General features: G+C 34.7%; 3 protein-coding genes across 3 annotated transcripts; all 3 read left to right on the forward strand.

Moving 5' to 3' along the window:
* The first annotated feature begins 104 nt into the window (after positions 1 to 104).
* On the forward strand, positions 105 to 4,116 carry LOC147472960 (anthocyanidin 3-O-glucosyltransferase 2-like). Its single transcript, XM_086588021.1, has 2 exons — positions 105 to 1,208; positions 3,591 to 4,116. The coding sequence occupies exons 1-2, from the start codon at positions 269 to 271 to the stop codon at positions 4,049 to 4,051; spliced, it is 1,401 nt and encodes a 466-aa protein (XP_086444147.1). The 5' UTR covers positions 105 to 268; the 3' UTR covers positions 4,052 to 4,116.
* Positions 4,117 to 6,117: 2,001 nt separating this feature from the next.
* On the forward strand, positions 6,118 to 8,975 carry LOC147472961 (peptidyl-prolyl cis-trans isomerase FKBP13, chloroplastic-like). Its single transcript, XM_086588026.1, has 5 exons — positions 6,118 to 6,537; positions 7,814 to 7,906; positions 8,445 to 8,505; positions 8,577 to 8,645; positions 8,725 to 8,975. The coding sequence occupies exons 1-5, from the start codon at positions 6,199 to 6,201 to the stop codon at positions 8,787 to 8,789; spliced, it is 627 nt and encodes a 208-aa protein (XP_086444152.1). The 5' UTR covers positions 6,118 to 6,198; the 3' UTR covers positions 8,790 to 8,975.
* A 33-nt stretch (positions 8,976 to 9,008) lies between these two features.
* On the forward strand, positions 9,009 to 11,818 carry LOC147472962 (small ribosomal subunit protein uS2-like). The gene is made up of 5 exons (XM_086588025.1): positions 9,009 to 9,682; positions 9,885 to 10,147; positions 10,293 to 10,490; positions 10,570 to 10,777; positions 11,466 to 11,818. The coding sequence occupies exons 1-5, from the start codon at positions 9,544 to 9,546 to the stop codon at positions 11,567 to 11,569; spliced, it is 912 nt and encodes a 303-aa protein (XP_086444151.1). The 5' UTR covers positions 9,009 to 9,543; the 3' UTR covers positions 11,570 to 11,818.
* Positions 11,819 to 12,655: the final 837 nt, after the last annotated feature.

Here is a 12,655-nt window from a genome sequence, read left to right on the forward strand (position 1 = left end):
CTACGTTTTTTTATGTATTCGGAGATGAGGATAGGGCATTTAAGTCATTTTGTTTTTTATGTCTTATTTTATTGAGTTTGTTTTTATATGATCTGCCATGGATAGAGAGAATATTCTCTCCTCATCACGACACCATGGAAAATACAAATCAACTTTTTTTTTTTTTTATATATATAAATACAAATCAACTACGACCTTTGTTCTCTATAAATGTAGCTATTTATGAGCTACTAGTGAAGTGATCTGCGTAAGGCAGAAGAGGAAAAAGATGACTTTAAAAGTAGAGCTAGTGTTCGTGCCATCACTTGGTCACGGTCACATAATATCATCAGTTGAGCTCACAAAGCGATTACTCCAACGCGATGATCATTTCTCTGCTACCATTCTCGTTACATCTGCTGCATCTTCAAATCACACTGCCCAAGCCTACTTCGAATCGGTCACCAACTTAGTCCCACGTATTCATTTCACCATTCTTCCCCAAGCCGACCCACCACCACCCGGTACAGAGTTCGGTGTTCCATGGTTATCGATTTACATTGGAAACCATAAACAACTTGTTAAAGACGCTATAAACAAAATCATTACTGAATCAAGTACCTCAGTTAGACTCATTGTTGACATGTTCTCAACTCCCATGATTGATGTTGCCAATGAACTTGGTATTCCTTCTTATGTTTACTTCACTTCAGGTGCTGGTACACTTGGTCTCATGTTACATTTAAAAACTCTTGAGTCGGAAATCCCAACTGAGTTACTAGAACACTCGGACGAGTTGGTTTTACCTAGTTATGCTAGCCCAATTCCAGTACTCGCTTTGCCTAGTATGATGTTGAACAAAAAAGGTTCTGCCTACAAGTGGTTTCTCTACCACGGTAGTAAGTTCAAAGAAACTAAGGGTATTATTGTTAATTCAGTAGCGGAGCTCGAATCTCGACCGCTTGAGGCTCTGAATCATGTGATAAAAAATGTCCCACCGGTTTACCCGGTCGGGCCGGTGTTGGATCTCGAGGGAAGCATGCTTACAGACTCTAATAGGGCCGATGGCATCATAAAATGGTTGGACGATCAGCCCGAGTCATCAGTCATCTATTTGTGCTTCGGGAGCAGGGGTACATTCGGTGCACCACAGGTGAAAGAGATAGCAATGGGACTAGAGCAAAGTGGTCAACGTTTCTTATGGTCACTTCGTCGTCCACCGTCACCCGGTAAGCGTAGTGATAAGATTTTGATTTTTGATTTTTTTTTTTTGATTTTTGATTTTTGATTTTTGATTTATTTTTGATTGATTTATTTATTTATTTATTTATTTATTTTTGGGTTGTTTAGTTTTTGGGTCCAATTATAATTGGATAATTTGCGTTTTGCCACCAATTGATTGTTTATTAGGGCATCTCCAATTCCGGTATAAAATTTATATCCATCTATATAATCGATATATATGATATTTTTTGATATAATCAGATAGATTTTTATAACTATTTTTAAATATAAATATCCGATATTTCCAATAAGAGTTTTCGAAATATATTTTAATATCCGATATTTACGATATTTTAAATAGTTTGGGAAGCCGACGTCCGAAAAAAAAGATAAATTCGAACTTATCCGAAGTTATATATCCGAAGTTTTTAAATTAAACACGCTATTTTTATTGACGTCAATATTTTTGGGCCTTAACTAATAACTAGGGGTGGGAATTTAGCCCTCTCTATTAGCTAATACACTATTACCCTAAGTTTAAAATCCCCATTGGAGAGGGTTTTTTTATTTTAGGGTGTAAAAATTTCCACTTAGGACGGTTTACACCCCATTGGAGATGCCCTTAGACATTGGGCCAAAATTATAATTTCACTGATAAAATGACTTTGAGTTTTTCTATCCAACTCGATTGTTTTTTCAATTAAAATAGCTTTTGTGTAATACCTAAAACGCTCTTGCGTGTTTATCTCATAAAACTTTTCAAATATCATCAAAATAACGTAACTCATCCCCCCGCCTATGATTTGATATAACGGTCCTAATTAAATAATAGGTTAGAAGTCGTCTTCTTCACTCTTCTAACCGTGTTTGGTTGTGGTGCTGGACATGAGATTTACTCAAACAAAGTTAAATAGGTTTTGAAATACTCGACACCCCAACACCACATCCTTTTGTGGTAATTTCATATAACATAATGTTCTTAAGATTTGATAATTTAGTGAATTAACATGGCAACTTAAATGAACTGACGAAGTTAATACACTCCCTATTTGGGAAGTGGCTGATAGGGTAAGGTTTGGTTTCTAATGCCTTATGTTGAATTTTTAAGGGTTAATGGACCTAGAGGTGGGTTGGGAAGAATGACTCAGTTCAGAACTAATGTGTCATTATTTTGGAATGGATATAAGATTCCAGGAGTAGGGGAAGTGACTTTCTCTTCTTTTCTCTTTGTTTCTCTCATTTTCCAGGAATCTTGTATTATGTGAACCAAACACAGCTTGGGTCTAGGTCTAGAGAGTAAATTACATCAACTGTAGAACTTCTATAAGCTAAATCTGGAACTTTAGTTATGTTAAACCAGTCATGGGCTTTGTCTGCGTTAATCATGGATTAAACTTGTCTCAATTTTATAACGAAAGCAAAGAGGGTTTTTTCCACTTGATTGGAGAACGTTTGAGATCAAGCATAATGGTAATGAGTGAATCAAAAATCTGGTAGAATTTTGTCGAGGTTTTATCATTGCAACTATAGTTTTCAGAGAGACGATGGATAAATGATAGAAAATTGGGTATGGTGGTTCAAAAGATTTAAGACCTGGTTTCATTGGGAAGAAGAGGATAGGTAATGAGAGATTACCCACTAATTTACAACTAAATGGTTGGGATATAAAGTTTTTGGTCAAGATCTCAAAAAACATTGAAATAATTTCATTTGAATCAAGGTCTTAAATTGTAAGGGTAAATTAGCCATTTTCAGAAAGTATGGATGGATCACGGTCAATTTTGGCCCAATGTCTAATAAACGATTAATTGGTGACCAAACGCAAATTATCCAATTATAATTAGGCCTAAAAGCTAAATAACCATTTTTTTAAAAATCTTATAATAAACACTCCAAATTATGTTGAAATAAGACATAGGAGTAGGGCGTACTATTATGAGTGTACTAAACTGATTACAGAATAAGTTTGTGGACATGCAACTGTTTGTAAAAATTACAAGACTTCAAAATTGGAAATTGGTAAAGCCGTTGATGGAAAAACTATTTTGTTTGGGGAGTGGATTTGACCAATAGAAATATATTGTTTGTGGATTAGTCTGTCCACAAATTCGGACTCAACTAATTAACTAATAACATATTCTTTTGAAGTTTAATTGTTTTAAATGCAACATGTCAATACATTTCTATACGCTTGACATATTTGTCATTCTGTATCCCATGTTAGATTATTTGGCCATTTGCAAATTTATACAAAATGTTTTGTATTTATCTTCAATTCATCTGAATTTTAGGAATGAAATAATCTACTAAAACTTCATGAGTACATGTTAATAAATCTGAATAGAATGTTTGTTTACCAACTTTAATGTGAATTTTGTACTTTGTAGGTAACTTGGAACCTTCTGATTATGCAAATCATGAGGAAGTGTTACCCGATGGGTTTTTGGATCGGGTAAACGGGAGAGGTTTAATTTGTGGGTGGTCCCCACAAACTGAAGTCTTGGGGCACAAAGCGATAGGAGGATTTGTGTCACACTGTGGTTGGAACTCAACTTTAGAGAGTTTGTGGTTTGGTGTACCATTGGTGACGTGGCCTCTTGATGCAGAACAGAAATTGAATGCATTGCAATTGGCAAAGGATTTGGGATTGGCGGTGGAGATGAGAGAAGCACACAAGATAAACGGTGATGATTTGGTGTTGGCTAAAGAGGTAGAGAGAGGGGTGAGGCATTTGATTGAAGGTGATAGTGGTGAACTGAGAAAAAAAGTCAAGGAGATGAGTGAGAAATGTAGGAAGGCTTTGATGGAGGGTGGTTCATCGTGGTCCTTCGTTTGGATCTCTTATTGAGGATTTGGCAAAAGGACACTGATGAAGGATTGAGCTCCATAGTTACTATTACTTTGGTGTTTGTATGTGTATGTTTTGATCTCCAATTATGTATGTTTTGATTTCCAATTATGGTCTTTACCACAAAAAAGAAAAGAAAAGTAAACTCCATTATTGTGAAAATAGTACAAAACATTGGGTGAAATAATATTGAGAATTTAGCAAAAAAAATATATAAATATCGCAATATGTTCAAAAATATATAAGACTGTAAATAGTGATGATATTTCAATGATATTTATAATATTTTGAAATATTTGAAGAAATATTTGAAGATATTTTGTGTAGGTAACAATTTTATTTAATATTTATTATTATATATCAAATAAATATAAATAAAATATATATCAAGATATATCTACAATATTTATAATATTTTTTATATATCTACGATATTTTTATAAACAATATAAAATATCTCCAAAGAGAGATATATTTATCCATTTGAAACAATGTAAAATATCTCCAAAAAAACCTATATTTGATATTTTATATATATATATATATATATATATATATATATATATATATTTTGATATATATAAAGAAATTGAGCATCGATTAATAAAAAACACTATATCTAGATATTTTATACTATGATTTTGAATACCGTTATATAAAATATAGTCACGGTTTTGAGATGGGACTTTAATTTTTTTTTCCACTCAAGTTTTTGTGAAAAACGCCCATATAAAACCCAATTTCTTGACTCTTTGGCAAAACCGCGTGGAGATTTGAAAGCAAAACTAAAAAAATTTGTCAAAATTTTTGTTTGGTATTTTAATCAACACGTAGTTTTCCTTGGGGTCAAAACAATTGAATAAAACTTGGTGAGTAAAAAAATATCAGTCCTAAAGATGCTCCCTAATGGAAAGAGTAAATAATAAAGATTTTTTTGCAAATTTTAATCCGGTTCATCACGGTTCTTTAAAATAAAACTTGATCGAAAAAGCATGAGTCCATATTAACCGGACCCAATACAAGCACAAAATTATCATACTCATTTTTATAGGTGCACAAGCATATTTGCACGTGTCCGTCTATTGGTCTGAAAAATAAACCCAGTTTCTGACTCTTTTTATCAGTTTTATCGATATTCAATTTGTATGGGTATGGGTAGATATATCAACTATCAGTCGATCCATTTGACTGATTAAATTCACATTAAATGTGTTTTTCTCTCCATGCCCAATATCGTAAATTTGTCGCCTATTTCTTGATATATCCTTAGTAGAATTATTTATATTTATTTCGAAATATAATGGTCTTGCATTTTGCGTATTAAATAAAATTGTTATATATACAAAATATCGGAAAAACCTAACAAAAAATTTTTTCGAACAAATATCGCAAATATTATCAAAATATAACCGATATTTATTTCCAATTTCGAAATTTCGAATATATATCTCTAAATATATCTCTTTACTTTTCATATTTAAATATCTTTTTCTCGAAAAAACCATATGGATAGATATCACAAAATATACACTTGATATATCGGGATATTTTGTACTAAACAAGTTAAAAAAAACAACAACATATCGAATGGCAGGCAGTGCATATTATTTTGCTCAGCCTAGGCACAAAATTATCATAGCTGTGCATTTTTATATGTGCTTACAAGTGTAGTCGCACGTGTCCGTCTATTGGTCTATGAAAATAAACCCAGTTTCTGACTCTTTTTCTCAGTTTCTGACTCTTTTTCTTTTGTATGGGTACTGTGTAGCAACTAGCAACTATCAGTCGATCCGTGACTGATGAAATGCACATTAGTTGTGTTTTTCTCTCCATGCCCAGTATGTCATTTGTCGCCTAAGCTTTAGATATTCTTAGTAGAATTCGTATAGTGTTGAACGCAGTGTCGAAGCTTTTGCGGCCAATCCTATGTGGTCTTGCATTTTGCGTAGTCATGCTCTCTGGAGTCTGAATGAGTAAAGACTTCAAGAGTGACACAAGTTTGATACAGCGTTAATTTCACTTTGTTGGGGGCATATGAAAACTAGAAAGGCCCCAAACTTAAAAACAAAACAAAAGACCCAAGGCCCGAAGACTTATCTCACAAACCAAGCTAATCCCTTTTGAATTTTGGTTGGAGCCTAGAGAAGATGAGCAGAATGTCAGCCATTTCTCTGGTAGTACCTCACACTCCTAAAAAAATCAGCATACCCACTAAAGATCTAGTCCACATAACAAACGCAACATCAACAAGAACAGTTTCTTCGCAGCACAATCTAGAACTACAACAACCATTGCATTTATCAAAGAGAGAAACCATTGGCCTCAGCTTCTGTTTAGGCCTCACCAGTGTTTTCACTCAGCAACCACAAATAGCTTTAGCTGAAGAGGCTCTCAAGTGCCAATTCACGGTCGCTCCATCTGGACTCGAGTTCTGCGATCAAGTGGTTGGATATGGACTTGAGGCTACTACAGGTCAATTAATCAAGGTAGTTGCCTCCTTTCCATTCTCTCTTTTTTGAGTTTTTCTTCAAATTTTCTTTTGAGTATATCATATGTAAAGCAATTAGTTTTAGTTTAGTTACATTAATGTTCCATTACATCTGGACTGGAAACTGCTTATCATGGTTTTTTAACTTGGGAGTTTATTCCTGACATCCTTCATTAGTTTAGATCGAATACTTTCAAAATTGTTTGCCAAATATGTTTTTGTTGTGAACTCTCATAAGAATTAGACAGATCGTCACTGGGGAAAGTCAAAGAGTGGCCCAATATGATATAAACCGTAGGCTACATTTGAACTAGTATGTTGTGATGTACATCTGAAGCAATAACAACTATAAATGGGGATAACAACAACAACTTGAGAGGAGTGGTGAATCACAACCAACAAAGCAAACAAAATATCACCAATTCAAACAAACAATCAACAAAAGTAGTAGAGACACAAAGATTTACGTAGTTTAGCTTGCGCATAAAGAGATTTCCAATAGAGAGCATATTCAAAATAGTATAATAAGCTCTCACCTTGATTCCAAAGAATTCCCAAAGTTTACCAAAAAAAAACTCACCAATCTCTCTTCTTCTCTCCTCACAAATATGTTCTCTCAACTCTACAATTTTGAATGGTGTAGACAACTACCAAAGAGTTTGAACATAAACAAATGAAGAGAAGACTGAAGTCTTTCTTCTTCCAAAACTCTCTTGAGATGCACCAAATTTCAAACCCTAGCCACTAATTTTTGTCTCACTTACTCTCTTCTATACTTTAATTTTGTTTTAGAATGTAGCTGAAATTTCGGTGAATTCATTTTGGCAAAGGGTTGCCAAAATATCAAAGCCCATTAGGCCTCATAACTCCCAAATTTACCATTGTATTGAAATTATTTTACTTTGCCAACAATGATTTAGCTCAAATTCCCCAAAAGCCCAATCGAAGATTCTGAACCATTGGAGGCAATGTAAAAGTGCCTTGAGATCAGAGTTTTCAGAGTTCACAATGCATTCTACTGCTCACAACCTTACTTTGGGCATTGTGGGCATTGCGGGTGTCTGGTGACACTTAAGGAGTATAGTAGACACACCATGTAGAGATCTGCCACAAGAGAACAATAGAAGCTTATGGCTTACGTGGACTAACTAAATAAGTTTTTACATGTAATTTGAGCAACAGAGGAAGAGATCTTGCTTTGTTGTACCTGTATTTCTTGGCTTAGCATAGGTAATCCTATCTATAAGCTTATTGCAGTTACGATGATTTTGTAGGCACATTACGTGGGTAAGCTAGAGAATGGCAAAATCTTCGATAGCAGCTACAACCGTGGGAAACCCCTTACATTTCGAATTGGCGTTGGAGAGGTATGCACCCGTTGCTCATGGGTTTTCTTATTAATCTGTTAATTTAGCTTTACCTCTGCCCCATACAGTTAATGAGTATATATAAACTGTCTAGAGGTTCATAATACCAATCACTTTCCAATATATATTTCGGAGTGCTTCCTCACAAATGGAGAACCTGAAAACTATTGGTTTCGACCACAGTGATTTCACTCAAAGACGACATTCAATTGCTAGAATGACAAAGTCCCAGATCTTTGCCCATATGCAAATTTAGTGCAATCCTAATCTGTAAAATTAAGACCCGCTACCATTTACCAATATACCTAAATAAGTATACTATTGCTCATTGACCAATAAGTCTACTCAGTTGAGTACTTGAGTCTACTGACGAACATAGAGTGAAAGTGCATCATTTTCACTTCTCAAGTTCCAAGGTTCAATATATGAACGACATAGAGTGAAAGAAGTTAGTAGTAGTTTAGATTCTTATATTTGTACTGAGAGTTATTCGGAAGTTTTGATTTCTCCTTGTATCACTTGATGTATTTTTGTGTAGGTGATTAAAGGTTGGGACCAAGGTATTATAGGTGGTGATGGAATTCCCCCTATGCTTGCAGGTATGAAAAAACCAGTCTGGAAACCTTTTCTCCGCTGCTTCAAGCGCTAATTCTGTGCCACAATATCTCAGGTGGTAAACGCACCTTAAAGCTTCCTCCAGAACTAGGATATGGCGTGAGAGGAGCAGGGTGCAAAGCAGGTGAGCGAGTCCTATTTGGATATGTGGGTAAACAAATACTCGTGCTATATTCTCATAGAAGTTCGGCTACCTCGTGCAGGTTCTTGTGTCATTCCTCCAAATTCTGTTCTCCTTTTCGATGTGGAGTTTATTGGGAAAGCGTGAGAAGAGAATAAAAAATCATTATCATAAATAAATATGTATTATATCCCTTTTCTTTTCTTGGGATAATTGTTAAAACTATCTCCATGCTATATGATAGTCGGGTTTTGAGGAACCCATTCTCCACTATGAGTAGGCAAATTGAAATATCTCTATTTGCTCAATTTATAAACACTTTCCTTACAAAAATTAGAAATTTCCTTTTATTAATAATTTAGAAGAACCCTTCTAATGTAATTTAAATTATATAATTATTTTCCATTTTTCTTCCTTGAATTTAGAACAAGCATTCTTTTATTAATAATTTAGAAAAAAAAAATCTCTAATATCACTTAAATAACATAATTATTCATTATATTAAATTAGATGTGTTCCCCTATGTAATTACAATTAGAATCCAAAAAAATCATGTTAATTATCAATCTCGAATGACGGGTTTCAAAACTTCAGGAAAAAAAACAAACTCGATGCATAGCATGGTTTGCATACTTGTATTAAACTTGTTAATGGATATAATTGAAAACCTGATCCAACTTTGGAATAATCAATCCAATTAGCAATGAGAATGTGGGTTATTTGAATGGGCCAAAGAAAAGCCCAAATCCATTATTTGTGCCCTAATAATAAGTCTCCTACTACAAATACAAAAAAATAAGTAGCGGCTCATATATACTAGTAGGGTTTCTTCTTCTTCTTCTTCTTCTTGTATACAAACAAGCAAACAAAGGAAGAAGAAACAGTCCAAGTCTTAAACATCATGGCCAATGCACCAGCTACGAAGATACTGTCCCAGAAAGAAGCGGACATACAAATGATGTTAGCTGCTGACGTTCACTTGGGTACCAAAAACTGTGATTTCCAGATGGACCGTTATGTCTTCAAGCGCAGAACTGATGGTATTTTTTTTTTTTTAATTTTTTTATGGCAGATCTGTTGATATTTAGATCTTTTATATCTCCATCCTAAATATAATGTTTGAAATTATGATTCTTTTTGTGAATTTCTTCTGAATATTTTTTAAACCAGGAGGATGTTATAGTTATGTCACTCAATTTATTCAGTAAAAGAATGTTTTTTTATTGCATATTTCGTATTCAGGTATATTTATTATTAATCTGGGGAAGACATGGGAGAAGCTTCAGCTTGCTGCAAGGGTTATTGTTGCTATTGAGAATCCTCAGGATATCATTGTTCAATCTGCGAGGCCATATGGTCAACGTGCTGTCCTCAAGTTTGCACAGTACACTGGTGCTCATCCAATTGCAGGGAGACACACCCCTGGAACATTTACAAATCAGATGCAGACATCTTTTAGTGAGCCTCGTCTTCTCATCCTCACTGACCCTAGGACTGATCATCAGGTGAATGTTATCACAATTTCAGTAAATATATATTCATCATAGCTTTTGAATTAATCCGATGTGGCGGCGTAAAAATATTTTCCTGCATCCATGAACCCTTTTAGCAACTTCTAGTTAACTAATATTTTCTTTGAATTATGTGCAGCCAATCAAGGAGGCTGCACTTGGAAACATTCCAACCATTGCCTTCTGTGACACCGACTCTCCAATGAGACATGTTGATATTGGTATCCCCGCCAATAACAAGGGGAAGCACAGCATCGGCTGTCTATTCTGGTTGTTGGCTAGGATGGTTTTGCAGATGCGTGGCACTATTGCCCCTGGAAAGAAATGGGATGTCATGGTAATAACTGTCTTAGTCATGTTATGTGAAAGAGTTATTTTGTTGCTACATATGTTTCATTGTATTCTTTCGTGTGCAGGTTGATTTATTTTTCTATAGAGAGCCTGAGGAAGCAAAGGAACAGGTTGAAGACGAGCATCTTGCAATTGGCCAAGAGTATACAGCAGAATATACGGCATCAAGTGGTCTTACTTCTGAATGGCCTACTCAAGCTGAGGCACAGTGGGTTGATGTGGCTCCTGCTCAAGCAGGTGCTCCTCCTCCTGTTGAGTGGGGTGCAGCTCCAGGTCTGAACATTGTCTCTGTCCTTGTTTTTGATGTTATATCTTCTTTCAACTTCTTAGGTTTAACAAATCTAACATGAAAGTGTGTACATCATATGATGCCCAGATATGGCATTTTTCCTATTGTGCCCGTGTCCACCGGGTACAATATGGATACGGGTATTGGATGTGACACGGATATGGCAGATACTTGTCCCCTTTTTGATATTGACTTTCAGGCCGGTTTCAAATATTGTATCTTTGTAACAACTGATGGCCCAGTATGAAATATGAACATATAATTTTTTTTTATGTAAAAAACAACATTAATGACATAAAATAGCTGTACACATCCGTATCGGTATCGGTATCTGTGCAGCATAGCGACATAAATTGTTTATGTATCTGACTTGGGTATTCTCAAACATGAAGTATGTATCCTGCATAGGTTATGTATAAAGCGCATTGTGTATTTCTAATTCGAATTTGTTACAGCGAGTACAATTTTGCCTTGTAGTCGAGCAGTTTTGTCTACTCTGCTAGGTATAGTATATGACTATTTATATTTCACCACTAACTTTCTAATAATGTCAATTGGCATGTATACAATTGCAACTACTTTTATGTCGTAGTCTTTTAATATTCTTTTTTGAACTCCAAGTTGTGTTACAGTAATTCTTGTCATTAACATTTTCCCCCTTTTTTTGAACAGCTTTAGTTGATGGAGGATGGGATGCAGTACCTTCACCTGAAGCAGCTGCACAGGTTGCAATTGATCCTTCTGCCACTGTTCCCGCATCTGGTTGGGATCAATGAGGATTGAGCGCTGTTTTTTTTTTCCCCCATTTCTTTGTTGAGTCTTTTTTACTTGCATAATAGTGACGTTGTAAGTTAGGGCCTACTTTGAACAGGTCAGGATCTGAACCACCAACATTCTCTTGTAGAATGGTTTTTGCATTTCTATGTAGCAGAATTAAAGTTGGTAGATTTATGTTTTTCGAGTGAATTCATGAAATGATTTTTGAACTTAGTAGAATTAAAGTTGGTAGATTTAAGATAACAAAATTACACTGGTAGGATTATTTGCATGAAAGTAGGATAGGTTTCAACTGGATGATTTTTTTCTGGTTATGTGATTATTTGCATTTATGAAATTCTGGTAATATGGTCAGCATCCAGATTTTGACTCAAAAAATATAAAATAAATCAAAATAATGTTAAAAAACTTTATTTTCTGGTTTTTATTTTGGCAAAACTTAACATGTTTGATTAGGAAATAATAAATTTAATTTGTGGCTATTTTTGAATAGTTTTGAATTTATGAATGTTGATATATTTAATTTAGTTTATTAATGTTATTAAAATTATAAATATTATTTAATTTCTGTGTCTTTTGCTGTGTTCTCGGCCGTGTCTGTCCGTTTCCGTGCAACATAGCCGAAATTTAGCTGCCTGGTTTTTTTTGTCATGGGTTTGATATTCATTAATTTGTTCTCTATCTAATAAATTAAGATGAAACCGAAGATGGATCTTTAACTTGGGTTTTGAACGTGTTCTGTTTAGCGTGATTAGAGCAAGTGTTGAAGTGTGTTGTTTGGTTCTCCGCACAATGATACCTAGAGATAAATTTGGCAGTGATTTTTCTGTGTTGTGACTTTGCCCAGATATTGTTTCTATATTTAAATTGGAAGGATTCAGGGGCATACATTACTAAAACTTGCAATCAAATTCATGATTGTTAGGGCATTTGTAAGTCTAGATTAGGCTAATTATGAGATATGTTCGGAAGATTCTTCCCATTTTTGTGGGGATACTTTTTCCCTCCTTCGCACTCCTATGCTGTCAAAACAAATTGAGAATTGTGGACTGATCAATTAAAGAGTAATCGGTATTTAGCAAGGA

The sequence above is a fragment of the Coptis chinensis genome, unplaced genomic scaffold, assembly GCF_015680905.1.
Source record: "Coptis chinensis isolate HL-2020 unplaced genomic scaffold, ASM1568090v1 utg617_pilon_pilon, whole genome shotgun sequence".
NCBI lineage: Eukaryota > Viridiplantae > Streptophyta > Magnoliopsida > Ranunculales > Ranunculaceae > Coptis > Coptis chinensis.

Bases quoted from the DNA above. Each gene is read 5' to 3' on its own strand.
- LOC147472960 (XM_086588021.1), top strand. From the start codon at position 269: ATGACTTTAAAAGTAGAGCTAGTGTTCGTGCCATCACTTGGTCACGGT. The intron at 1,209-3,590 runs GTAAGCGTAGTG...TGTACTTTGTAG, and splicing joins TCGTCGTCCACCGTCACCCG to GTAACTTGGAACCTTCTGAT.
- LOC147472961 (XM_086588026.1), top strand. From the start codon at position 6,199: ATGAGCAGAATGTCAGCCATTTCTCTGGTAGTACCTCACACTCCTAAA. The intron at 6,538-7,813 runs GTAGTTGCCTCC...ATGATTTTGTAG, and splicing joins CTACAGGTCAATTAATCAAG to GCACATTACGTGGGTAAGCT. The intron at 7,907-8,444 runs GTATGCACCCGT...ATTTTTGTGTAG, and splicing joins TTCGAATTGGCGTTGGAGAG to GTGATTAAAGGTTGGGACCA.
- LOC147472962 (XM_086588025.1), top strand. From the start codon at position 9,544: ATGGCCAATGCACCAGCTACGAAGATACTGTCCCAGAAAGAAGCGGAC. The intron at 10,148-10,292 runs GTGAATGTTATC...AATTATGTGCAG, and splicing joins ACCCTAGGACTGATCATCAG to CCAATCAAGGAGGCTGCACT. The intron at 10,778-11,465 runs GTCTGAACATTG...TTTTTTGAACAG, and splicing joins TGAGTGGGGTGCAGCTCCAG to CTTTAGTTGATGGAGGATGG.